This window comes from Podarcis bocagei (genome assembly GCF_964188305.1).
Source record: "Podarcis bocagei genome assembly, chromosome: 5".
Classification (NCBI taxonomy): Eukaryota; Metazoa; Chordata; class Lepidosauria; order Squamata; family Lacertidae; genus Podarcis; species Podarcis bocagei.
The window spans coordinates 85,226,920-85,252,901 of record NC_138129.1 but is presented as its reverse complement, the minus strand read 5'-3'; the positions used below and the strand labels follow the sequence as shown (position 1 = coordinate 85,252,901).

The window sequence follows — 25,982 nt, the reverse complement described above, 5'->3', positions numbered from 1 at the left end:
ATATGCTTCAGGTTACAGACTCCGCTAACCCAGAAATAGTACCTCAGGTTAAGAACTTTGCTTCAGGATGGGAACAGAAATCGTGCTCCGGAGGCGCAGCGGCAGCAGGAGGCCCCATTAACTAAAGTGGTGCTTTAGGTTAAGAACAGTTTCAGCTTTAGAATGGACCTCTGGAATGAATTAAGTACTTAACCCGAGGTACCACTGTATGTTATGAGGGATCATAAGGTGTCCCCTCTGCCATTTATGTTGCCCTAAAACCAATGCTAAGCAAACTCCTGCCAGCTCCCAGTGCTCAGACACATTCTGACCTGCTTGTCCACCTTCCCTCCTCTTAAGGCTTGGTAATCCTGCCTGTGATGGATACTGGGGAGGAAGATTTGTTCAAGGGCTCCTGCAATCCCCAGGGTCTAGCCATATTGTGGTGCTAATCTGGTTATAATGACCAAAGGGACGAGGAGAGAGAGAAATCTCTTCTACCCTATTTGCTTTCTTTCTGCAAAAACTCCTAGCCTTAATAACAAGGTGAGCAAGGAAGGAGTGTGTTTGTATATTGGAAGGAGTTGGGGCTTCCTCTCCCTGATTCTCAGTTTTCAACATTCAGCCAGTGTGGGGGAACTGAGGATTTGAATACTCACCTCGCTTTAGTGACCAGCTCCCCTGAATCCGTTCAGTTTGAGTCTGAGCTAACCTGTGGTGAACACTCATGCCATCTCTAGGGGAAAAAACAACCTAGAAAATAACCCTGCTATTCTAGAAGTATTTGTTTGAGTCTCAGTGTGTTTCAGCGTTATTCCAAAGCTGCTCCTGTCATGCAATTATTTGGTTTTAAAATGTTTCGGTTTCATTTTTTATAAAAAAAAACTTGCAGGTTTCAGATGCTCAGTCCTACAGACTTCCGTGATTGTCGTGCAGATGGATGGAGCAATGAGGTCCCTCGTTGTGAAGGTAAGCGGACCTCTACAGATCTTGACTGAGACTCAAAGTACTGCAGAATTGCTTGAGTAAAAACTAGGTGTCTCCTCACAGTTTTCTCCTGCCCATTCCTCTCTTTTGTTCTCGCAGCAACTGCTGCCCCCATATCCCTGAAAAGCTCCTCCTGAAGGCCAGAGAAACCACAGAGCAGCTTTTCAAGATACTGCAGTTGAACGCTTAGCAACTCTTTGTGTTTGTCTGAATGTGCTTTCAACATGGGCACAGGCACTAAATCTGAGCCTTTGCCCTTTGCAGTGAGTGGAACATTCTGGTTTGATTTTTTTGGGCTTACATTTTTATTTTATCTTTTCCAAAGCAAAGAACTGTGCCTATGTCCAAATAGAGAATGGATTCCTAGCTAGCAAGTATGAACACTCTAAAAACAACTATTTTCCAAGCAACATTGGACAAGTGATTTCCTACAGTTGCCATCCTGGTTTCCTGACCCCAAATAAAGAAGAATGGCCTAGAATTACATGCACCAAATTTGGATGGAATCCAGAACCGAAATGCCTCAGTAAGTAGATGTTTCTTGCATTCTCCTCTTGGCGCAGAAACAGAAATATAAGTCTAATAGAAAAATTAACTGTGGAGGGCTTGTGAGACTGGTAAGAATATATAAAGCACAGTCAGATGCTACAGACACAACTTCGATCTTTTATTGTGTTTCCAGTGATCTTTTATTGTGCTCTGTGATTAAAGACACCATGTGTCAGAGCTGCTTAGATCCTAGCTCACAGAGGATCACGCTAGCCAGCGGTCATTAAGTAAAAGTCTTTATTGAGTTACAGTTTCCATTCTCAAGCTGCTGCGTGCAACTCTACGTCTAATGGCTAGATCGGCGAAGCTCCGTCTGAGTCTCCGCCCCTTGTGCACCAACTTAATATCCTAGCCCTGCTCCACCTTTTCCGCCTGACTGTTCTCCTCTGGGTCCCTCTGCCCCCCGGGGTCTCTTCCTTCCGGGATTCTTCTGACGCCGACCCCCCGGAACTCCCTGTCTCCTTGCGCCGGGCTTTAGGACCTGGCTCCCTTTCCTGGCTGCCTACTGCGTCACTTTCCTGTGCATTTGAACTTGGCGCGCGCGCCCAACCTTCCACTTTCCGTCTGACCGTTTCTTCGCTCCCCGATGGAGGTGTGGCCACTCCTGACTCGTGCCCTCCCCCCTGTTGCGAGCTGCCAGCGCTTGATCTCTGGCGCTCTTCCTCTTCCCTGCTCTCTGGCTGTGACGCTGGTCCCGATTTCCAACTGCGCTCCGCTGAGTCCCCTCTGGCTCTATCTTGCTGGGGTGTCCCCCTAGGCTCCCCCCTTGCCCTGGCCACTGGTGCTCCTTTCTGTGAATCTTCTGATTCACTGGAAAGACTCGGAGATCTCGGGTCGTCGTCATCACTCATCTTTTCTTCTGCCTCCTCCCCCTCGCTCTCTGTTTCCTCCCTTGCCCTTGCCTCTGCTCCTGAACCCCTGACACCATGTAAAGCAACATCCATCATTGCTAGAGAGCTGTTACTGAAAATATTGCATCTATAGATAGTAATTGACACCAAGGAAGTTATCCCTGATAAAACTTAATCTTTCTCATATATTTTGGAGAGGGTGTGGCACGGTTGGTGCATACCTCCACATGAGATGGGGTTGCACCAGGTACAAGTATTTTAAAAGCTGGTATGACGTGAGATTAATGAAATTACTGGTCAATAATGTATGTTTTCTGAGTTTTTCATTAGCAGCCAGCAACTGGCTGACTTGTAGCATTTCTGGCTTTGTGTGCATGCTAGGAATAGTGTGCATGCATAATGGGTTACAGGGGGTTCTGCCACTGCAACCATTCTTCCTCCAGGAAAAATCTGATTGGTCAGGGTTCTGTTGCTACTTACAACACTAAAACCATTGGTTTGTTGTTGTTTTCTTTAAAAAATTCTAATAGAAAAAACTGAAAATGCTAGGAAAATGGGAGAACTAAGAACCAACTATCATGTAGGAATTGTGAACCCTTGCCCTGTAATTATTTCATTTCATTAAAAACAGATCAAAGAGAAAATGGTGCTGTTAATCTTAACTTTGATGGAAGCCCAGAACTTTCAGCAAAAGGAGGGGCTACTGAGGGAGGACTGCCTTTTAAAATAACTTAACAAAAGAAAATATTGAAATAAAAGCCCCCTGCATGCTAATCAGACTTACAGACCTGTTAAAACAAGATTGGGAGTCACATACCGGCGATTGATTGACCAAAAAGATGAGGATAGCTAATCAGAATTAGGAAACTGGAAATCAACAAGCAAGAAAGCAGAAGACAAACAAAAGACATTATCTCCTTTAATCCAGGACATGGGGAGTCCCACCTTTGAAATTATTTGAATTTGGAATACATTTAAAAAATGTAATCAAATTTTTCACTAGGATGGAGTGGTAAAACTACCCATCCTGTATTTTTGTTACTATCCGTCCTTCTTCATCCACCCCTTTTTGTGTAAACCTCAGAAAGGCACCATACTGTAGTAGCCTAGAAAAGTTATCCGTGTGGGCACCAGACAAGCTTCCTTGGGGAAAGCATTCCAGAGACAGGGCCCCATCACTGACAAAGCTGTCTTAACTACTCTTTTTGCCTCTAGAGCAATGTGACCCTTCAATACCCTTTGCACATGGTAGATTCATTTTCCTAAATCAGCAGACCTTCAGAGAGGGTGAAGAAATTTCATTTTCTTGTGATGAGGGCGATGATACTCCAAATCCAGGAGGAACAGCCACGTGCACAAAAAATGGCTGGTCACCTGCTCCACGTTGCGACACGAAAAGTGAGTGTTATTCGCGGAATCTTATCTGAGAATATAGAACCCGAGGAACTGTTCTGCTGTAAACAGCAGGTTACATGGTTTTCTTTGACTTCTTAAAGCTTAAACTGTGTGTGTTTACAAATCCCATGTGTGGCAGAGGAAAGGAGGCATTTGCAGCAGACACCCCTTCTATATCCTCTCCACAGCGTAAAACAACCACTAGCACTCTGGGTATGCACCACACTTGTGGTGGATTGAGCTGGACTTGGGAGAATTTGCAGCTCTTTAGAACAGGCATAGGCAAACTCGGTCCTCTAGATTTTTTTTGGCCTACAACTCCCATGATCCCTAGCTAACAGGACCAGTGATCAGGCATGATGGGAATTGTAGTCCAAAACATCTGGAGGGCCGAGTTTGCCTATGCCTGCTTTAGAATCTCTCTACCCCTCTTGACATGTTTGTTGCTGCTACCACTAGCCCAGAGAAGGAAGTGTAGAAAAGTGTAGTTGGTTGCCCTTTGTCTTGGGCCCAGCTCCAGAGTACCTCGGGTTACATACGCTTCAGGTTACATACGCTTCAGGTTACAGACTCCGCTAACCCAGAAATAGTGCTTCAGGTTAAGAATTTTGCTTCAGGATGAGAACAGAAATCGTGCTCTGGCGGTGCGGCGGCAGCAGGAGGCCCCATTAGCTAAAGTGGTGCCCGTTCTTAACCTGAAACTGTTCTTAACCTGAAGCACCACTTTAGCTAATGGGGCCTCCTGCTGCCGCCACGCCGCCGGAGCACGATTTCTGTTCCCATCCTGAAGCAAAGTTCTTAACCCGAGGTACTATTTCTGGGTTAGAGGAGTATGTAACCTGAAGTGTATGTAACCTGAGGTACCACTGTAAAAGTCTTCAGTAGGTCAAGTCTTCAGTAGAGGTCCACCCCATCCAATATTTAGGTCAACCCTCTCTGACCTCAACTGGGAGCTCCATAAAAGTGTGCCCACAAAACTGCACACACTGTTCCTGTGGTGGACTCTGAGCCATGGTGGACCACAGCCAGTGAATCTATAGAAGACCTCTGTGATTGGGCAAACATAGAATGAATCAGGCAGTTCTTAAGCTATCCTGGGCCCAAGTTGCTAAAGGCCTTTTAAATTAATACAAGAATAGTTGCAACACAAGTGGCAGAAGGATGGTTTTTAAGGATCTAGGAAACAATGGTCAAAATCCAGGAAGCTCCCAGGGTTCAGAGAAAAAGGGGCTTTGCAGTCTCGTAGCTGGTGCAGTCAAGCACTGAAACCTCCCAGCTCACCAATCTATAGGGTTTCCAAGGGTTGTTATCCTGTCTCTATTTGCTGTCTTCTTAGCCAGCATGTCCTTGTTATTTGTAATTTATGAGGAGGCCAGTAAAGCTTTTCTCCTTAGAAGTCTTATGGGTTTAAATGTAAATGCTGTGATTTGCATCCCTATATTGGGAGGTGGAGTGGGGTTAAATTTAATCCTTCTCTTCCCACACTATATTACAATGTAGGAGCCAACCTGGGCAGCAGTGTTTAAAAAGGGGAGGTTGGGTATGTGTGTATAGACAACATGACCACATCTGGTTACACTGTGTAAATCAATAAAATGTGCTGACATTAATGCTGATGAATTGTACCAAACCTCTTGAAGAGCAATTTTATATGCAGAGTGGATAGGCAGCACTGCCTGAGCACCAACTGAAAAGGACCTCAGCAAAAACTGGATGGCCAGTCCTCAAGACAGAGTGATGGATTTGCTCTAGCAAAACCATTCTAATAATTTGATGTTGACACCTTCTTTTCTTTCATATAACATCTCATTCCATTTCAAATGACACGATACAGTGGTGCCTCGGTTTCTGAGTGTCTCAGAAGCTGAACGTTTCGGTTTTTGAATGCCGAAAACCCAGAAGTAAATGCTTCCATTTTCAAATGCGCCTCAGAGGTCGAACGGCTTCTGCTGTGGGTCGCCCCTCCTCAATTTTCTCCATTGAAATTGCAGACCCCCTCTGCAAGACCCTTTGTGCCTTGGTTTTCTAACGTTTTGGAAGCCAAAAGGTCTTCCAGAACGGATTACATTCGAAAACCGAGGTACCACTGTACATACATTTTAATAGCAGCCCAGAGATGAATAACCAGCTCCAAGTCTCTCTCCAGTACATTAGTTTCAAGCTAACATAGTAAAATAAGGTGCTAAAAATAATAATAGCTGCGTTTAGTTATATTAATCTCTTTTCCTCGACATTTCGCCCAGCAGTATGTGAAGGTCTCCTGTTGGAGCATGGGGATATTCAGCCAAGAAAAGACCAGTATCAACCCAACGACGTTTTGCAATTTTTCTGTCATGAAGGATTCACAATAGTTGGTCCTGCTTCTGCCCAGTGTTATCCCTTTGGCTGGTCTCCACTGCCTCCCCGCTGTAAAGGTACCTATTTCTCCACAGACTACTAAAGGAAGTTACCGTATTTTTCGCACCATAGGGCGCACCGGACCATAGGGCGCACCCAGTTTTTAGGGGGGGAAATCAAGGGAAAAAATATTTCCCCCCCCAGCCCCAAAGAGCAGCGTATAGGCTGCACACAACCTCTCCCTGCCGGAGGTGTTGCGTGCGGCTATGGCACAAGCCAAAGCAGCGAGCGGGATGGATCCCGCTCACTGTTTTGGCTTCCTCTTTAGCCCCGCGCAACCTCTCCTTGCCAGGAGATGCTGCGCAGGGCTAAAGAATCCATAGCCCCGTTCAGCCTCTCCTTGCCCGAGGGGTTGCGCGCAGCTATGGAAGAAGCCAAGGCAGTGAGCAGGATGGATCCCGCTTGCTGTTTTGGCTTCCCCTTTAGCCCCGTGCAGCCTCTCCTTGCTGGGAGACGCTGCACAGGGCTTTCCTGGCTTTACTGGGAGGTGGGGGGATTCCCTCACCTCTCGCAAAAACCCGCAGAAGCCGCGCAACCCCTTTAAAGAGATCGCGGCTTCTCCTGGCTTTTCTGGGAGGTGGGAGAAGGGACTGATGCAGCCAGTCAGTCCCTTCTCCCTCCTGTGGAAAAGCCCGCAAGAGCGCACGGAGCTTGTGTGCGGCTCTTGGGGGCTTTCCCCGCCTGCCTCCCCCCTGCATTCGCTCCATAGGACGCACACACATTTTCCCTTTCTTTTTAGGAGGGAAAAACTGCGTCCTATGGTGCGAAAAATACGGTACGTCACAAATGTGCTTTGTGTTCTTATAAGTATGCTTACCTTATTTGGTCAGGCAGGCTCCATTGTCCTGTGTTCTTTGTTAGTCATAGAGGAGGCAAAATGCTCATGCTAGGGCGGATAACTACAGTGTTTTCATTGTGGCCGTTTACCTCCATGTTTTGATAAATTTGTTTTCTTGTGTATTTTAATTTGTACTATTTTATCATTGGTTTTATAGTTGTAAACTACTTTGAAGCCACCTTACCAATTAAGCTGTATAAGTATAAATTAGTTATGATAAATAAATATTAATAACAATAATTTATTATGGTATGTGAAGAAGAGACCCTTCAGTTGATGACAATGAATTAGTAGGCCCATGAAAATGATGGAATTAGAACCCATAGTTTGGTGCTGGGTCCGTTCCGCCCAACTGTCTCACCCCTCCTAGCTGAAACTCAGGGAACTGAGCAGCTGCAGTGCCTGGAATAGTTGTGAAAACTGGGCATTAGGCTGTAATTCAATTTTAGATGTAAGCCATCTGGAGATCTTGGGATGCGGGTGGCGCTGTGGCTTAAACCACAGAGTCTAGGGCTTGCCGATCAGAAGGTCGGCGGTTCGAATCCCTGCAATGGGGTGAGCTCCCATTGCTCGGTCCCTGCTCCTGCCAACCTAACAGTTCGAAAGCACGTCCAAGTGCAAGTAGATAAATAGGTACCGCTCCGGTGGGAAGGTAAACGGCGTTTCCGTGCGCTGCTCTGGTTCACCAGAAGTGGCTTAGTCGTGCTGGCCACATGACCCGGAAGGTGTACGCCGGCTCCCTCGGCCAATAAAGTGAGATGAGTGCCGCAACCCCAGAGTTGGCCATGACTGGACCTAATGGTCAGGGGTCTCTTTACCTTTACCTATCTGGAGATCTTGGTAACAAGTGGCTAATAAATCTGTTGTTGTTGTTATTGTTGTTAGTGTAAATACCTGTCTGTAGTAAAGGTAAAGGACACCTGGATGGTTACAGTGGTGCCCCGCAAGACGAATGCCTCGCAAGACGAAAAACTCGCTATACGAAAGGGTTTTTCGTTTTTTGCGTTGCTCCGCTAGATGAATTTCCCTATGGGCTTGCTTCGCAAGACGAAAACGTCTTGCGCTTTTTTCTTAAAGCCGCTTGAAGAGGCACAGTTGCGACGGACCGTGCTTCGCAAGACGAAAAACATCGCAAGACGAAAAGACTCGCGGAACGAATTAATTTCGTCTTGCGAGGCACCACTGTAAGTCCAGTCAAAGGCAACTATGGGGTTATGGAGCTCATCTCACTTTCATGCTGAGGGAACCGCCGTTTGTCCACATACAGCTTTCCAGGTCATGTGGCCAGCAGGACTAAACCACTTCTGGTGCAACACTGTGATGGAAACCAGAATGCACAGAAACACCATTTACCTTCCCGCTTCAGTGGTACCTATTTATCTACTTGCACTGGCATGCTTTCAAACTGCTAGGTTGGCAGGAGCTGGGACAGAGCAACGGGAGCTCACTCCGTCGCGGGGATTCGAACCGTGACCTTTCCGATAAGTGGTTTAGACCACAGCGCCACCCGTGTCACCTGTGAATAGTGTTGTGCAAACCTTATTAGGTGAGGAATTATGTTTGCTTACTTCTAGAACAAGTCAACCACTGTAAGGCACCAGCCAACATTAGGAATGGCAGTATTGTTGATGATCTTCTTGAAGAATACCAGCATGGTGACCAAGTGGAATACGAATGTAACATCCAATTTGTGATGACTGGATCAAAGATAATAGAGTGTGTTGATGGAAAATGGACACCAGTACCTTCTTGTACATGTAAGCCATAGTTGCAATCCATATAAAATAAGTGTGTACACAGTGTACTCTGTGTGTGTAATCATTTTCCATGATTCTATGTATAGTGGTACCTCGCAAGACAAATGCCTCGCAAGACGAAAAACGCGCAAGACGAAAGTGTTTTCCATTTTTTGAGTCGTTCCGCAAGACGAATTTCCCTATGGGCTTGCTTCTCAAGACGAAATGTCTTGCGAGTTCTTGCGAGTTTGTTTCCTTTTTCTTTAAGCCGCTAAGCCGTTAATAGCCGCTAAGCCGTTAATAGCCGCTAAGCCGCTAAGCCGCTAATAGCCACTAAGCTGCTAAGCTGCTAATAGCTGTGCTTCGCAAGACGAAAAAACCGCAAGACGAAGAGACTCGCGGAACGGATTAATTTCGTCTTGCGAGGCACCACTGTAGTCCAATGATTCCTGTGTCCGAGAAAGTGGAAGAGAACATCTTAAATATTCTCTTCTGCTTTCTCTGCTCTGAAATTATCTTAAATGTTGTGTACAAGTTCCTTTCCCCAGCTTCAATAATACTAACATAAACATATCAACCGTGTTTAAAACAGCCAGATGTTTCTTACACCACATTAAGTAATTGCAATGGCATGTGGCAAATTAATTTCCAATGAAAAGATGAACCCTGAAAGTTTATATACTGACCCTGACACTGCCAGTGAACGCTTAGTGCCTGTTATATGAGTTAGGAACAGAGAGCTGTCCTTGACTTCTGAGAACAATGTATTTGCCACACTAAGATCCTTTTTCAGTTAATAAAGCTGCCTTCTGATCGGGGTCTAAACACAATCTGGAGTATTTTCTTTCACATTCCTTTATGCCTTTTGCAGTAGAGGAAAAGAAATGTGGTCCACCACCCAGTATTCCAAATGGACATGCAGCTGGAACAGTCAGAGAAGAATATATTCATGGTGAGGATGTGGAATATGAATGTGAAGAAAACTTTGTCATCGTTCAGACCAGCTTAGCCAGGTGTCTTCATGGACTTTGGGAATTACCTAGATGTGCAGGTAAGCAGAGCTCATAGTTTACTAAGCTGTGATTCTCACCCTAGTATCTATGGGGTTGCACTATTATGAAGTGTCCAAAACTCATACTTCTGTAGGGATGTCCCAAATTACTAAATTCATCTCATCTTGGTCTTGGTTGAGATAAATCCATACAATATCTAAGAAGCCCATACATTATTAATTTTTTTTGGTCAACTAAAGCAAAAATAACCTTCACAACAAAGTGGCCTGAAATGTGAGTGCACTTATTGTGGGATATTATTTTACTTTTGTGACTACGGAAGAGTAACAACATAATGTTCCTCCAAGCACATTCTATGTAGCCTTCAGCAAGTCATTGCATCTTAGCCTCAGTTTCCTGTCTGTAAAATTGAGAATAATTTTGATCTCTTTGCCACAAAGATTAATTTCCATAAATTCTGTATATATATAGAGAGAGAGACAGAGAGAGAGAGAGAGAGAACTTATCCAGTAACATTTTCAGGCTTATTAATTTATACAAATGTGTATGCCTTAGCTATTAAGCCACCTCACTTGAACAATATTTGAATTATTAGATTTTTCAACAAAATGTGCACGTCCAAAGATGCCTAAGAATGCAACTTTTGCATCAGCTGTTCCTCTGAAAAGTCAGTATGACAACAATGATGTCCTCAGCTACATCTGTGATTCCAGGCTTCGTGAAGCTAAATGCATCGAGGGAGAATGGTTACCCAAACCGGAATGCAAAGGTATGTTCTTTTTTCCATTGCTTTCTTAACTTAGGTAACTGACATAGCTGGTAGTCAAAAACCGAAGGCAAAATGCAAATACAATATACATTGGGGCATGTTGTAGCCTCAGAAAGGAGGTATTTCCATATTGAATTTTGTTTCCTTTTGAGGGGAGTGACATTTTCACCTGTTCACTTCTCCTGCCCCTACTCCTGACTGATGTACTCACGAGGGGAAATACTGAAGAATAACAGTTTGCAAATGCATTTGTAGGTTGGTCGTGCTTCTTTCGTAAAGCCAAGACAAAACTCGACAACAGAGGCTCGAAAGCAGCTGTAAAAACAAACCACCACCAACTGAAATCACAACATAGATTATTTTTATTCCTTCTTTGATATCTTAATTTGGGGACAGAATTGGCTCTCCTGGTGAGGCTTAAGCTGTCTGACAAATAGCCTCTAGACTGAAGCACTGCTGTTTGTTAAAAAGGATGGAGAGGGATGAGATGAGGAAGATGTTAGGTGTCAAGATGCTGTCAGCAGCTCCTGGCTGGCTGCCCAGGGAAGCATAAAGACAAAGAAAAGTTTCTTCCCATCCTTTTTTTATTTTCAGGCTCAGTATTACAGAGAGAGGCTATAGAACCCAGCCTCTTGAATAATGGCTTCCTGTCTAACAGCCCTTCCCTGAGTTGACTCTGAGAAGGGATTGGATCAGCTCCTCCGTCCTCCCTTTCTGACAAACTTCTTCCATCTTTGTTCCCTCCTGATTGAACCTCTCGAGAGCTTTGGCTGGGTTCCCGCCAGAGTGTAGTCGTTCTCTTAGCCAGCATTACAAAGGGGCAGAGGAGTTGGCTCTCTCCGCTGTTCATCCTGCATGAAAGTTAACCCTCTCCGTTGGGCAGGTTGGAGCAGGTGCAGGTCATTTGAAAACAGCCCAAGCAGGTTACAACAGGTCCGGGCTGGTTGGAACAGGTCTATGTCACTTGGAACCAGCCCAGACTGGTTGGAACCAGTTCATACTGGTTGGAACAGGTCCAAACTGGTTGGAATTAATTCACGATAACTGGAAGCAGTCCAAGCTGGTTGAAACCAGCCCAAACCAGATGGAAAAATTCCAGGCTGGTTCCAAATTGCCCAGACCAGTTTGAACTGGCCCAGACTGGTTGGAACTGGTCCAAGCTGGTTGGAACCAGTTCAGACCCGTTTGAATCAGTCCAAGCCCGTTTGAACCGGTCCAAGCTGGTTGGAACTGATTCAGACTGGTTGGAACTGATCCAAGCCGGTTTGAACCGCTCCAAGCCGGTTGGAACCAGTTCACACCGGTTGGAACTGGTCCAAGCCAGATTGAAACGGTCCAAGGTGCTTGGAATCAGTTCAGGCCAGTTTGAACCGATCCAAGCCGGTTGGGAACAGTTCAAGCCACTTGGAACCAGTTCATTCCGGTTGGAACCAGTTCAGACCGACCGGTTAGAACGAGCTCAGACCGGTCTGAACTGGCCCAAGCCAGTTTGAACTGGTCCAAGCCAGTTGGCACCGGTTCAGACCGGTTGGAACTGGTCCAAGCTGGTTTGAACCGGTCCAAGCTGGTTTGAAGTGGTCTAGCCTGGTGTGAACCAGTTGAAGTGGGTTGGAACCGGTCCAAGTGAGTTGGAACCAGTTCAGATCGGTTGGAACCAGTTCAGACCGGTTTGAACTGGTCCAAGCCGGTTGGAACCAGTTCAGACCATTTGAACCGATCCAAGCCAGTTGGAACCGGTGCAGACCAGTTGGAACCAGTTCAAGCTGGTTGGGACCAGTTCAGACCGGTTGGAAATGGTCCTAGCCAGTTTGAACAGGTTCAGACCAGTTTGAACCAGTCCAAGCTGATTTAAACTGGTCTAGTCTGGTTTCAACCGGTCCAAGCCCGTTGGAACCAGTTCAGACTGGAAGGAACCGGTTCAAGTGGGTTGGAACCAGTCCAAGCCTGTTGGAACCAGGTCAGACCGGTTAGAACTGGTCCAAACTGGTTGGGACCAGTTCAGACCGGTTTAACCAGTCCAAGCCTGTTGGAACCAGTTCAGACTGGTTGGAACCAGTCCAAGCCGGTTTGAACCGGTCCAAGCCAGTTGAAACCAGTCCAAGCTGGATCGAACTGGTCTAGTCTCGTTTGAACAGGTCGAAGCCGGTTGGAACCAGTTCTGACCGATTGGAACCGGTTCAGACCGGTTGGAACCAGTCCAAGCCGGATGGAACCAGTTCACACCGGTTTCAACCAGTGCAAGCTGGTTTGAACCAGTCCAAGCCGGTTGGAACCAGTTCAGACCGGATGGAACCGGTCCAAGCTGGTTGGAACCAGTTCAGATCGGTTTGAACTGGTCCAAGCCAATTTGAACCGGTCCAAGCTAGTTGAACCCGGTTCAGACTGGTTGGAACCGGTTCAACTTGGTTGGGACCAGTTCAGACCGGTTGGAACTGGTCCAAGTCGGTTTGAACCAGTCGAAACCGTTTTAAACCGGTTCAGGTGGGTTGGAACCGACCAAAGTCGGTTGGAACCAGGTCAGATTGGTTAGAACTGGTCCAAGCCGGTTTGAACCGGTCCAAGCTGGTTGGAACCGGTTCTTACCGGTTGGAACCGGTCCAAGCCGGATGGAAGTGGTTCGAACCGCTTTGAACCAGTCCAAGCCAGTTGGAACCGGTTCAGACCGGGTTGAACCAGTCAAAGCCAGTTTTAACCAGTCCAAGCTGGTTCAAGCTGGTCTAGTCTGGTTTAAACCGGTCCAAGCCTGTTGGATCCAGTTCAGACCGGATGGAACCGGTCCAAGCCGGTTGGAACCGGTCCAAGCTAGTTGAAACTGGTTCAGACTGGTTGGAACAGGTTCAAGTTGGTTGAGACCGGTTCAGACCGGTTCGAACCAGTTCAAGTTGGTTGGGACCGGTTCAGACCGGTTTGAACCAGTCAAAGCCAGTTTTAACCAGTTCAAGCTGGTTTGAACTGGTCTAGTCTGGTTTGAACCGGTCCAAGCCTGTTGGATCCAGTTCAGACCGGATGGACCCGGTCCAAGCCGGTTGGAACCAGTTCAGATCGGATTGAACCAGTCCAAGCTGGTCTGAAACAGTCCAAGCCGGTTGGAACCAGTTCTGACCAGTTGGAACCGGTTCAGACCGGTTGGAACCTGTCCAAGCCGGTTGGAACCAGTTCAAACCGGTTTGAACCGGTCCAAGCCAGTTTGAACTGGTCCAAGCCGGTTGGAACCAGTTCAGACCGGTTTGAACTGGTCCAAGCTGGTATGAAACGGTCCAAGCCTGTTGGATCCAGTTCAGACCGGATGGAACAGGTCCAAGCCAGTTGGAACCAGTTCAGATCGGTTTAAATTGGTCCAAGCCGGTTGGAATCAGTCCAAGCTAGTTGAAACTGGTTCAGACTGGTTGGAACCGGTCCAAGCCCGTTGGAACCGGTTCTGACCAGTTGGAACCTCTTCAAGTTGGTTGGAACCGGTCCAAGCTGGTTGGAACCGGTTCTTACCAGTTGGAACCGGTCCAAGCCGGATGGAAGTGGTTTGAACTGCTTTGAACCAGTCCAAGCCAGTTGGAACCGGTTCAGACCGGTTTGAACCGGTCAAAGCCAGTTTTAACCAGTCCAAGCTGGTTCAAAATGATCTAGTCTGGTTTGAACCGGTCCAAGCCTGTTGGATCCAGTTCAGACCGGATGGAACAGGTCCAAGCCGGTTGGAACCAGTTCAGATCGGTTTCAACCGGTCCAAGCCGGTTGGAACCGGTCCAAGCTAGTTGAAACTGGTTCAGACTGGTTGGAACAGGTTCAAGTTGGTTGGGACCGGTTCAGACTGGTTCGAACTAGTTCAAGTTGGTTGGGACCGGTTCAGACCGGTTTGAACCAGTCAAAGCCAGTTTTAACCAGTTCAAACTGGTTCGAACTGTCCTAGTCTGGTTTAAACCGGTCCAAGCCTGTTGGATCCAGTTCAGACTGGATGGACCCGGTCCAAGCCGGTTGAAACCAGTTCAGATCGGTCCAAGCCTGTTGGATCCAGTTCAGACTGGATCGACCCGGTCCAAGCCGGTTGGAACCAGTTCTGACCAGTTGGAACCGGTTCAGACCGGTTGGAACAGGTTGAAGTTGGTTGGGACCAGTTCAGACCAGTTGGAACTGGTCCAAGCCGGTTTGAACCAGTTCAGACTGGTTTGAACCTGTCAAAGACCGTTTGAACCGGTCCAAGCTGGTTCAAACTGGCCTAGTCTGGTTGGAACCAGTTCAAGCCGGTTGGAACCAGTTCAGATTGGTTGGAACTGGTTCAAGCTGGTTTGAACCGGCCCAAGCTGGTTTGAACTGGTCTAGGCCGGTTTGAACCAGTCTAGCTCAGTTTGTGCCGGTCCAAGCCGCTTGGAACAGGTCTAGGATTGTTTGAACTGGTCCAAGCCGGTTGAAACTGGTCCAAGCATTTGGAATCAGTTCAGATCGGTTCGAACTGGTCCAGGCCTGATTGAAACGATCCAAGCTGGTTGCAATCAGTTCAGACCGGTTGGAACTGGTTCAAGCCAGTTTGAACCGGTCCAAGCCGGTTGGGACAAGTTCCGACTGGTTAGAACCTGTCCAAGCCGGTTTGAACTGGTCTAGGCCAGTTTCAACCGGTCCAAGCTAGTTGAAACTGGTTCAGACTGGTTGGAACCGGTTCAAGTTGGTTGGGACTGGTTCAGACTGGTTCGAACCAGTTCAAGTTGGTTGGGACCGGTTCAGACCGGTTTGAACCAGTCAAAGCCAGTTTTAACCAGTTCAAGCTGGTTCGAACTGGTCTAGTCTGGTTTAAACCGGTCCAAGCCTGTTGGATCCAGTTCAGACTGGATGGACTCAGTCCAAGCCGGTTGGAACCAGTTCAGATCGTTCCAAGCCGGTTGGAACCAGTTCTGACCAGTTGGAACCGGTTCAGACCGGTTGGAACCTGTCCAAGCCGGTTGGAACCAGTTCAAACCGGTTTGAACCGGCCCAAGCCAGTTTGAACTGGTCCAAGCCAGTTGGAACCAGTTCAGACTGGTTTGAACTGGTCCAAGCTGGTATGAAACGGTCCAAGCCAGTTGAAAACGATTCAGACCGGTTGGAACCAGTTCAAGTTGGTTGGGACCAGTGCAGACCGGTTGGAACTGGTCCAAGCCAGTTGATACTGGTTCTTACCGGTTGGAACAGGTTCAAGTTGGTTGAGACCGGTTCAGACCTGTTCGAACCAGTTCAAGTTGGTTGGGACCGGTTCAGGCCGGTTTGAACCAGTCAAAGCCAGTTTTAACCAGTTCAAGCTGGTTTGAACTCGTCTAGTCTGGTTTGAACCGGTCCAAGCCTGTTGGATCCAGTTCAGACCGGATGGACCTGGTCCAAGCCGGTTGGAACCAGTTCAGATCGGATTGAACCAGTCCAAGCCGGTCTGAACCAGTCCTAGCCGGTTGGAACCAGTTCTGACCAGTTGGAACCGGTTCAGACTGGTTGGAACCTGTCCAAGCCGGTTGGAACCAGTTCAAACCGGTTTGAACCGGTCCAAGCCAGTTTGAACTGGTCCAAGCCGGTTGGAACCAGTTCAGACCGGTTTGAACTGGTCCAAGCTGGTATGAAATGGTCCAAGCCTGTTGGATCCAGTTCAGACCGGTTGGAACAGGTCCAAGCCAGTTGGAACCAGTTCAGATCGGTTTCAACCGGTCCAAGCCGGTTGGAATCAGTCCAAGCTAGTTGAAACTGGTTCAGACTGGTTGGAACCGGTCCAAGCCCGTTGGAACCGGTTCTGACCAGTTGGAACCTCTTCAAGTTGGTTGGAACCGGTCCAAGCTGGTTGGAACCGGTTCTTACCGGTTGGAACCAGTCCAAGCCGGATGGAAGTGGTTTGAACTGCTTTGAACCAGTCCAAGCCAGTTGGAACCGGTTCAGACCGGTTTGAACCGGTCAAAGCCAGTTTTAACCAGTCCAAGCTGGTTCAAAATGGTCTAGTCTGGTTTGAACCGGTCCAAGCCTGTTGGATCCAGTTCAGACCGGATGGAACAGGTCCAAGCCGGTTGGAACCAGTTCAGATCGGTTTCAACCGGTCCAAGCCGGTTGGAACCGGTCCAAGCTAGTTGAAACTGGTTCAGACTGGTTGGAACCAGTTCAGATCGGTCCAAGCAGGTTGGAACCAGTTCTGACCAGTTGGAACCGGTTCAGACCGGTTGGAACCTGTCCAAGCCGGTTGGAACCAGTTCAGACCGGTTTGAACCGGCCCAAGCCAGTTTGAACTGGTCCAAGCCAGTTGGAACCAGTTCAGACTGGTTTGAACTGGTCCAAGCTGGTATGAAACGGTCCAAGCCAGTTGAAAACGATTCAGACTGGTTGGAACCAGTTCAAGTTGGTTGGGACCAGTGCAGACCGGTTGGAACTGGTCCAAGCCAGTTGATACTGGTTCTTACCGGTTGGAACCAGTTCTGACCAGTTGGAACCATTTCAGACCTGTTGGAACCGATCCAAGCCGGCTGGAACCTGTTCAGACCGGTTGGAACCGGTCCAAGCCCGTTGGAACTGGTTCTTACCAGTTGGAACCGGTTCTTACCGGTTTGAACTGGTCCAAGCCGGTTGGAAGTGGTTCAAACCGGTTTGAACCAGTCCAAGCCGGTTTGAACTGGTCCAAGCCGTTTGGAACCTGTTCAGACCCGTTTGAACCGGTCCAAGCCAGTTGGATCCGGCTTAGACTGTTTGGAACCGGTTCAAGCTGGTTGGGACCAGTTCAGACCGGTTGGAACTGGTCTAGGCTGATTGGATCTGGTTCAGACCGGCTGGGACCAGTTCAGAACGGTTTCAACTGGTCCAAGCCGGTTGGAACCAGTTCAGATCACATTGGAACTGGTCTCTGCTGATTTGAACTGTTCTAGGCCGGTTTGTACCTGTCCAAGCCGTTTTGAACTGGTCTAGGCCAGTTTGTACCGGTCTAAGCCAGTTTGAACAGGTCCAAGTGGGTTGGAACTGGCCCAGGCAGGTTGGAGCAGGTCCAGGCCAGCTGGAGCAGGTGGTGGCCATTTGAAACCGTCCCAAGCTGGTTAGAACAGGTCCAGGCCAGTTGGAACAGGTCTATGTCACTTGGAACCAGCCCAGGCCGGTTGGAACCAGTTCAAACCAGTTGAAACAGGTCCAAGCTGGTTGGAACTAATCCACGCCATTTGGAATTGGTCGAAACCAGTTGGAACCCGCCCAAACCAGTTGGAAAAATTCCAGGCCAGTTCCAACTTGCCCAGACCAGTTTGAACTGGCCCAGACTGGTTGGAACTGGTCCAAGCCGGTTCAAACCAGTTCAGACTGCTTTGAACCGGTCCATGCCAGTTTGAGCAGGTCTAGGCCGGTCTGAACCCGTCCAGGCCAGTTGGAACCAGTTCAGATTGGTTGGAACTGTTCTAGGCCGGTTTAAACCAGTCTAGGCTGGTTTGAACAGGTACAAATGGGTTTGAACCAGCCCAGGCAGGTTGGAGCAGGTCCAGGTCATTTGGAGCAGGTCTATGTCCAGTTGGAAACAGCCCAACTGGTTCATACCAGCTGAAACATATCTGAGCTGGTTGGAACTAATCCATGCCATTTGGAACTGGTCAAAGCCAGTTGAAAAAAGTCGAGGCGCTTGGAACCAGTTCAGACTGGTTGGAACTGGTCCGCACCAGTTGGAACAGGTCTAGGCTGTTTGGAACCAGTGTTCTAGGTGCAACAGCCCTGCTGTTGCTTTATTTATTTTATTCTTTCGAAAAGAGTTTCATTTGGTTGTGAGGTAACCCTGAACTGATATTCACGATATAATTTCCGTAATAAATAAAATGAGGAAATGCATTCCATCAGGAGTTCATTGCACTGCATTAGACGCCCTTATGGTACATTGAGCTTTGAGAGAATTGGTGAGGCAACATGGGGAACTCACGGGAAAAGGCGTCAGATGTTCTCCAGTGCATATAGGAATTCATAGAATGATTTCTTGGATTGTGGCCTGTACAATTAACTAATTATAGTTATAAATGTGAACCCCTTCATGTCGATGACACAAAACGATTTTAATAATGTGTTATTCTGAATCTTTAGTAGAGACATTGTGGTATAGCAGTTCGAGAGTCGGATACTAACCTACCTCACAGAGTTGTTGTGGCGATTAAATGAGGTGGAGAAGAACCATGCCCACCACTGGGAGCTCCTTGGAGGAAAAAGCAATAAAATAAATACAATAATAATAGCATATGTTTGATATGTTGTTGTTGTTGTTGTAGACCTCTGCCCGCCTCCACCCCAGATTCCTAATGCCATTGATGTAGCTGAGCCGAGAACCTACGAGAGTGGTGAACAGATAAATTTCCTGTGTGAGCAGCTTTTTGTGCTTCAAGGGCCACAGAACATATCGTGCGAGAATGGCAAGTGGCAATTGCCCCCGCGCTGTGTAGGTTAGTATGCTCTTACTTGAATATTTTGCCTTTGGGGAAATTAAATGAAGATGCATGCTGTGACATTAACATATGAGAGTGCTGGAGGTGAAAGAGTTAAACAGGTTACCCAATCAGGACCCGGGGGTGGAGTCAGAGGGACTATAAAACCAGCTCTGGGAGGGGCAAAGGGAGGAGTTTGTTGGGAGTTGGGTGGTTGGTTGGAGTGGGAGTGAATTGGGATAGAGTTTGTGGGTAGGTTGAGTTAGTGTAGTGAAATAAGCTGATCAGGAATAGTTGGGGGCTAGGAAGACAAGTAAATATCTGAGAGGTGGTTTAGTGAGAGCAGATAGCGGAAGTTATAGGCACCCCATGACTGTAATTGACCAATACTGTTTATGAAACCACACGCTTGTTAAACTCCAATAAATAAACAATTAATATGTTCCAATTTAACCCTGACTGGACTCAGTATTGTACCAGGTAGGGCCTGGGTGGTGGCAGGGAGAAATAAAGTGGTGGCACAGGGATCAATAGACGGTGAAATGCCCAGGGACCCTGTGTGATAGCCACACATGCTGCGTTCTGTTTTGCCAAAGCAACACTGCAGGGATGCGGGTGGCGCTATGGTCTAAACCAATGAGCCTCTTGTGCTTGCCGATCGGAAGATCGGCGGTTCGAATCCCCGTGACGGGGCGAGTTCCTGTTGCTCTGTCCCAGCTCCTGCCAACCTAGCAGTTCGAAAGCACGTCAAAGTGCAAGTAGATAAATAGGTACCGCTGCAGTGGGAAGGTAAACGGCGTTTCCATGCGCTGCTCTGGTTTGCCAGAAGTGGCTTAGTCATGCTGGCCACATGACCCGGAAGCTGTACGCCGGCTCCCTCGGCCAATAAAGCAAGATGAGCACCGCAACCACAGAGTCGGTCATGACTGGACCTAATGGTCAGGGGTACTTTTACCTTACCATTACTCAGTCTATGTGTGAGTCTTCTATGTTGAGTATGTGTGTCTGCAACAAAAGACAAATGCCGCCACCATCCCCCCATTTTTTCTCCTAACAATGAAACTGTGGCAGTGGCTGCCCCTTCCAATTGAGGAAGTGAGAAGCTTCAACCCATGTAAAACATAACAAAGACGTCCTTTGTGCTACTTGACTTTATTTCACACACCAAGGGTGATTAATGACTGGTTTATAGATGCCATTTGCTTTGTATGTGGCATTGGGTTCCAGAATGCTTGACTGGCACACACTGGCATCAGTACCAGTATACAACAAAGGGGCCATCTCTGCTTTAATGGCACGCTCATTGCTCAGAGTAAAGTCAAATCACGGACACAGTTTTGGGGCATGCAAAGAGTTCTAAAATAAAGCCAGCAACACAGGATGACCATCTTTCCAAGCTGCAATGCCAAATTTGGCATCCCTTGTAAGAGGAGCACATGCGCCAGCATTTTCATCCATTTTCATGTTTTTGCATTGTAGATGTATCAACTGTCACCGTGCAGCACAGCACAGACTTTCCCATTGCTCCTGGAAGCCAGAGCAACCCCATGCCTGCGAGAAGTGATGACATTAGCAGCAGAGACCTTTTAGATTTCTTACACACTATCCATGCCGCAGGTAAGTCAGCAGCCCTAAAGCATAGGATTGTGGTTTACAAATGCCCATCAGGTTGGCTGCGGTTTCATACGCCTTTGGTTTTTTTATACAGTAAAATCACTCGAGAGGCGCATGGCTGTGCTTGAGCAGGAACTGCAGGAGCTAAAGAGAGAGAGAATGAAGACTAAGTAGCAAACCACCTGCATTCTAGAAGCCAGTCATGAAGAATGGAAGGAGAACCTAAACAAGAACATTAGATCATGGTCATGTGGTACACTGTTCCTTTTCTTTTACTAAAGACTTTTTGAAAACTCATTGTGAATTGTTTGCAAGGCACTTTAGGGCAAAGTCCCTTGCCCTTCTAGCAGTGCTGTCTTTCTACCATGAATGCCTCCCTTGTAATGGCAATGGTGTCCACCTGCAAGGTGCCAGAACTGAAAAAAGCCCTGCTTTCTAGCAATCCCAGAGCCACATCCCCACCTGCTACAGTCCCCAGTGAGGTGCCCAGATGCTGCTTCAACTTCTTGGGGTCATTTTCAGTTGACATAGACAGGAACGCGGGTGGCGCTGTGGGTTAAACCACAGAGCCTAGGACTTGCCGATCAGAAGGTCGGCGGTTCGAATCCCCACAACAGGGTGAGCTCCCGTCGCTCGGTCCCTGCTCCTGCCAACCTAGCAGTTCAAAAGCACATCAAAGTGCAAGTAGATAAATAGGTACCGCTCCGGCAGGAAGGTAAACGGTGTTTCCATGCGCTGCTCTGGTTTGCCAGAAGCGGCTTAGTCATGCTGCCCACATGACCTGGAAGCTGTACCAATAAAGCGAGATGAGCACCGCAACCCCGGAGTCAGTCATGACTGGACCTAATGGTCAGGGGTCCCTTTACCTTTACCTTTAATGACATAGACAAGGTCCTCGTGGAGATGCAGATAGCAACATGTCTGCTCAAACCTTGCTGCTCACGGCTTACTAAAACTTGCTGAGGGGGCATGGCTGAGCAGGCATTATTACATGGTTCTGCTCTTAACTGCCTGGTTGCTACCAAGATGCAGTACTAGGAGATGGTTGCGTTCTTCTGTGTTCTGTTTTAAGCTGTGAGGTCCTGTAAGAATCCATTCTGTATCCTATGATAGTCAACATCCATGAGACTGCAGGGAGATACCAATCCAGGATTTTGGTGCATGGTCTCATCGGTATGCAGAATACAGATAACTCTCATATTCCATTCCATCAGAATCAAGAGAAGTTGGGAAAGTGTTTGACTGATGGGCAGGATGGGTGCCAATAGTAGGGCTGCCATATGTCCTCTTTTTCCAGGACAAGTCCTCTTTTTCATGATGAGACTCTCCAGAGAGAGCCATAGTTAAATGTGTCCTCTTTTTTTGCTCTTCAAAAGATGGCAACCCTACAATAAAGAGAGGCTTTATCCTGATAAGGCAGAGGTGCTGAGGGTGGTGCTTTGTTGTCCAGGAAGTAGTCATGCAGCTTGTTCTGCCTTCCTCCTTTCCCTCTTAAATACCTTGCAAGCTTTGCCACAACAGCACAATTGTACAGCCTCTCTGCTCATTCTGATTCGCGCCTTTCCCTGGCATCTAGCATAAAACAATCTTACTGTATATGGCATATTAATCCTCTTTGTTGCACTGGGGGCTTTTTAATATGGCTTAATAAAAAGAAAGACAGGATCCAGATCTAATTGTGTGCATATTAATCTCCCTATTCTGTTTCTTATTTGAGAACAAAATCCCTTTGCTTTGTGACAAAGCCGCTATAAATAAAGTTTCCAATGTGGATCATTCTACATTTCCAGCATTTATTAGCTAAGTTTCCAGTTGTCTTTTGAATTCTTTCAGGGTCCATATACCAGCTATCATTTTATAGCAGTTATCATTAGCATTTGACATAATGAAAACTTAAGGCCAGTTTCCCAAATGTACTCATATGCAAGAGTGGCTAGGTAGTGGAGCAGGGTTGCAAAGCTGCTCTTCCAATAGGAGCATCACTGATGCTTACCTGGCTGGTATGGGACCAGGGAGGTGGCAAGAAACAGGGCTAAAACGAGAGTCTAAAATTCACTGCATGCTCTGCTTTAAAAGAGAATGTTATGAAAATGGTCTATCATTGGTATCTCACTCCCACCAAACTGGCAAAAATGTATAGGACAGGTAGCAAAACTTGCTGGAAATGCAAGGAAAAGGACGGCGATTTTCACCACATATGGTGATCATGTAAAAAAATAAAAGAGTTTTGGGAATCGATCTATAATGAGTTAAAAAAAGATGTTTAAATATACTTTTCCAAAAAAGCCGGAAGAATTTTTGCTAGGCTTGGTGGGAGAAAATATTAAGAAGACAGACCAAAGACTATATTTGTATGCAACAACAGCAGCTAGAGTTTTGATAGCCCAAAAGTGGAAGTCACAGGAGATTCCGACTGTAAGGGAATGGCAGATAAAGTTGGTTGAATACGCTGAAATGGCAAAATTGACACACAGAATTCACAATCAGGAGGAGACGAAGTACCAAAAAGAATGGAGTGAATTTATGGTTTATATAAGTGAGAATTGTAGAAATATGAAAACGTTGGCAGGATTGAATTAAATCTTATGTCACGGTGTAATTTTTAACCCATGAAACTGTGAATTATAGATTGGAATAAGAAATCTTGCGGAAGGGAAGGATGGAAGTCAATGGCTCTATGGAGCATAAAGTAAGATATATGTAATAAGATGTGATGTTTTTGTTGGTTGGTGTTGGTGTTCTTAAATCTCAGTAAAAAGCGTTTGGGGAAAAGATACATATATGGTTAAACATTGAAAAGTGATTCTCATGATACAACTTAAGGTCAGAGCCAAGACTGAAAATATTCATTAAATACTGGTATAGACCTTCTTTTGTAATACACAGTGCTTTCTCTAGATTGACAAAAATCTCACCTATGAGTGCTGAATTTTTTGTTATTGTGCTTTAACTGCAATTAACGTATAGGGATACATCTTGGATAGTCCAACTTGCCCTCTCTGCATAAGGCTCTGAAGGGAGGAGAGGCTGGATCTGGCCCAAAGCCCCATTTGCAGGCAAACTCTGTCACATCTCCAGATACTGTATAAAATTTTGCACTGTTAATCCACCTCAGTCGGATATTGCTCTTATTCATATCTTCTTCGGTTCCTATACAAGGAGCTGCAAAAAAGCACAAATCATGTCATCATAGAGATTAATTTGACAATGAGGAGTTCACTTGACAAATAAAACTTTTGGGTTGTGCCCAAAGTTAGTCATACCCATTGAAATCAATTGAGGTTCATAATGTAGTAGTCCCATCCATCAGTCTCCTCTGAGAAAAACTACCGTACTTTTTGCTCTATAAGACTCACTTTTTCCCTCCTAAAAAGTAAGGGGAAATGTGTCTTATGGAGCGAATGCAGGCTGCACAGCTATCCCAGAAGCCAGAACAGCAAGAGGGATTGCTGCTTTCACTGTGCAGCCATCCCTCTTGCTGTTCTGGCTTCTGAGATTCAGAATATTTTTTTTCTTGTTTTCCTCCTCCAAAAACTAGGTGCATCTTGTGGTCTGGTGCATCCTATAGAGCGAAAAATACGGTAAGTGAAAGTTAGTTGAATACAATGCTTTGCTTGTAAGGTATGAATGGCTTGTGATGAAATGGACTAATAAATTGACAGACTACATATGCGGGAGAAGAGGAGGTTAAGGGGTGATATGATAGCCATGTTCAAATATATAAAAGGATGTCACATAGAGGAGGGAGAAAGGTTGTTTTCTGCTGCTCCAGAGAAGCGGACACAGAGCAATGGATCCAAACTACAAGAAAGAAGATTCCACCTAAACATTACGAAGAACTTCCTGACAGTAAGAGCTGTTCGACAGTGGAATTTGCTGCCAAGGAGTGTGGTGGAGTCTCCTTCTTTGGAGGTCTTTAAGCAGAAGCTTGACAACCATATGTCAGGAGTGCTCTGATGGTGTTTCCTGCTTGGCAGGGGGTTGGACTCGATGGCCCTTGTGGTCTCTTCCAACTCTATGATTCTATGATTCTATGATTTTTTTATATTATTCATCCATTTGGCCAATAACTATTTCTTCAACTTCTCAGGCTAAAGTCTTTACAAGCCTTGCACACAGAGATTATTTTAACTGAAACCAGACCCTTCTGCGGGCATATTATGTTCATTGCCACTGACCATTCTCAAAAGAGCAACTCTAATTTGCCTGGCTGTGTGCACAGATACAGAGAGTGAACTGGAGATGCAGAAATACAGAGGTGGAAGGGATTTGGAAATTGTTTCTAGTCCAACCCCTTGCTATAATAATAATAATAATAATAATAATAATAATAATAATAATAATAATAAACAACCATTTGGCTGGGTTTCCCCAGCCACTCTGGGCAGCTCCCAACAGAATATTAAAACATGATAAAACATCAAACATTAAAAACCTCCCTAAAAAGGACTGCCTTCAGATGTCTTCTAAAAGTCAGATAGTTGTTTATTTCCTTGGCATCTAGTGGGATGCAGACTGGTGGCTGGAAGTGGCAGAAAGTCTTTTCGGTAGTGGCATTCGCCCTTCAGAGGTCAAGGAAATGAACAACTATCTGACTTTTAGAAGACATCTGAAGGCAGCCCTGTTTAAGGAAGTTTTTAATGTTTGATATTTTATTGTGTTTTTAATATTCTGTTGGGAGCTGCCCAGAGTGGTTGGGGAAACCCAGTGAGATGGGCAGCATACAAATAATAAAATTATTATTATTATTATTATTATTATTATTATTATTATTATTATTATTATTATTACTAAATGAGGAATTGGAACTCATGACTCCACTCATTTTGCCTTATGGGAATGCTATCTGTAGTTCCTGGGAGGATCTGGGATGGAACAATGCCAACTGCTGACATCACACTTGTGCCACTAAGTCACAGGTTTTTGAACTTAGAGAATATCCTTCAATAAAACAGCAAAAGCAAAGATTTACAGAAATTTCCTGTACCTGTGCATGTTGGTGTATCTGTCCAATGCCCGTTGACACATTGTACATATTGATTTCCTTGCATATTGTGGAAAGCTTGGCACTTATACTGTACTTGCGCCCCTGGCATATATTCCGAAGTTGCCGTGCCCAGAAAGTCTCCATTTTCAATACGAGGTGGAGGACCACATTTTCCCGCAGCATCTGTCGTGATGCATTGAAACAGAAAAAGGAATCTATTACATGGCACTTACTAGGATTACACATATTACCACACAAGCATTTCTATAATTCAGCTTAATTATTTAATTTAAAAATTAATATATATATTTATATATGGGATACGGGTGGCGCTGTGGGTTAAACCACAGAGCCTAGGACTTAGCAGTCAGAAGATCGGCAGTTCAAATCCCCACGACGGGGTGAGCTCCCGTTGCTCGGTCCCTGCTCCTGCCAACCTAGCAGTTCGAAAGCATGTCAAAGTGCAAGTAGATAAATAGATACCACTCTGGCAGGAAG

General features: G+C 46.3%; 2 protein-coding genes across 4 annotated transcripts in view; one reads left to right on the top strand and one right to left on the bottom strand.

Moving 5' to 3' along the window:
- LOC308587045 (complement factor H-related protein 5-like) overlaps positions 1–22,278 on the top strand; it is a 31,596-nt gene extending 9,318 nt beyond the window's left edge. Inside the window, exons 4-13 of the mRNA XM_081194405.1 lie at positions 872–948; positions 1,292–1,492; positions 3,582–3,764; positions 6,005–6,175; positions 8,571–8,753; positions 9,604–9,783; positions 10,341–10,514; positions 18,731–18,901; positions 20,363–20,500; positions 20,592–22,278. Coding sequence (XP_081050531.1) covers positions 872–948; positions 1,292–1,492; positions 3,582–3,764; positions 6,005–6,175; positions 8,571–8,753; positions 9,604–9,783; positions 10,341–10,514; positions 18,731–18,901; positions 20,363–20,500; positions 20,592–20,671 — 1,558 coding nt within the window. The 3' untranslated portion in view covers positions 20,672–22,278. The remainder of the gene's footprint in view (positions 1–871; positions 949–1,291; positions 1,493–3,581; positions 3,765–6,004; positions 6,176–8,570; positions 8,754–9,603; positions 9,784–10,340; positions 10,515–18,730; positions 18,902–20,362; positions 20,501–20,591) is intronic.
- Positions 22,279–23,008: 730 nt separating this feature from the next.
- The window catches only part of LOC308587016 (complement factor H-like), a 93,679-nt gene continuing 90,705 nt past the window's right edge, over positions 23,009–25,982 (bottom strand). For 2 of the 3 annotated variants that reach the window (XM_081194300.1, XM_081194304.1), the window contains 2 exons: positions 25,485–25,667; positions 23,009–23,659 (listed from right to left, as the gene is read on the bottom strand). In XM_081194300.1, the coding sequence (XP_081050426.1) occupies positions 23,454–23,659; positions 25,485–25,667 (389 nt within the window). In that variant the 3' untranslated portion in view covers positions 23,009–23,453. The remainder of the gene's footprint in view (positions 23,660–25,484; positions 25,668–25,982) is intronic. The other variant, XM_081194301.1, reaches the window with a different exon arrangement.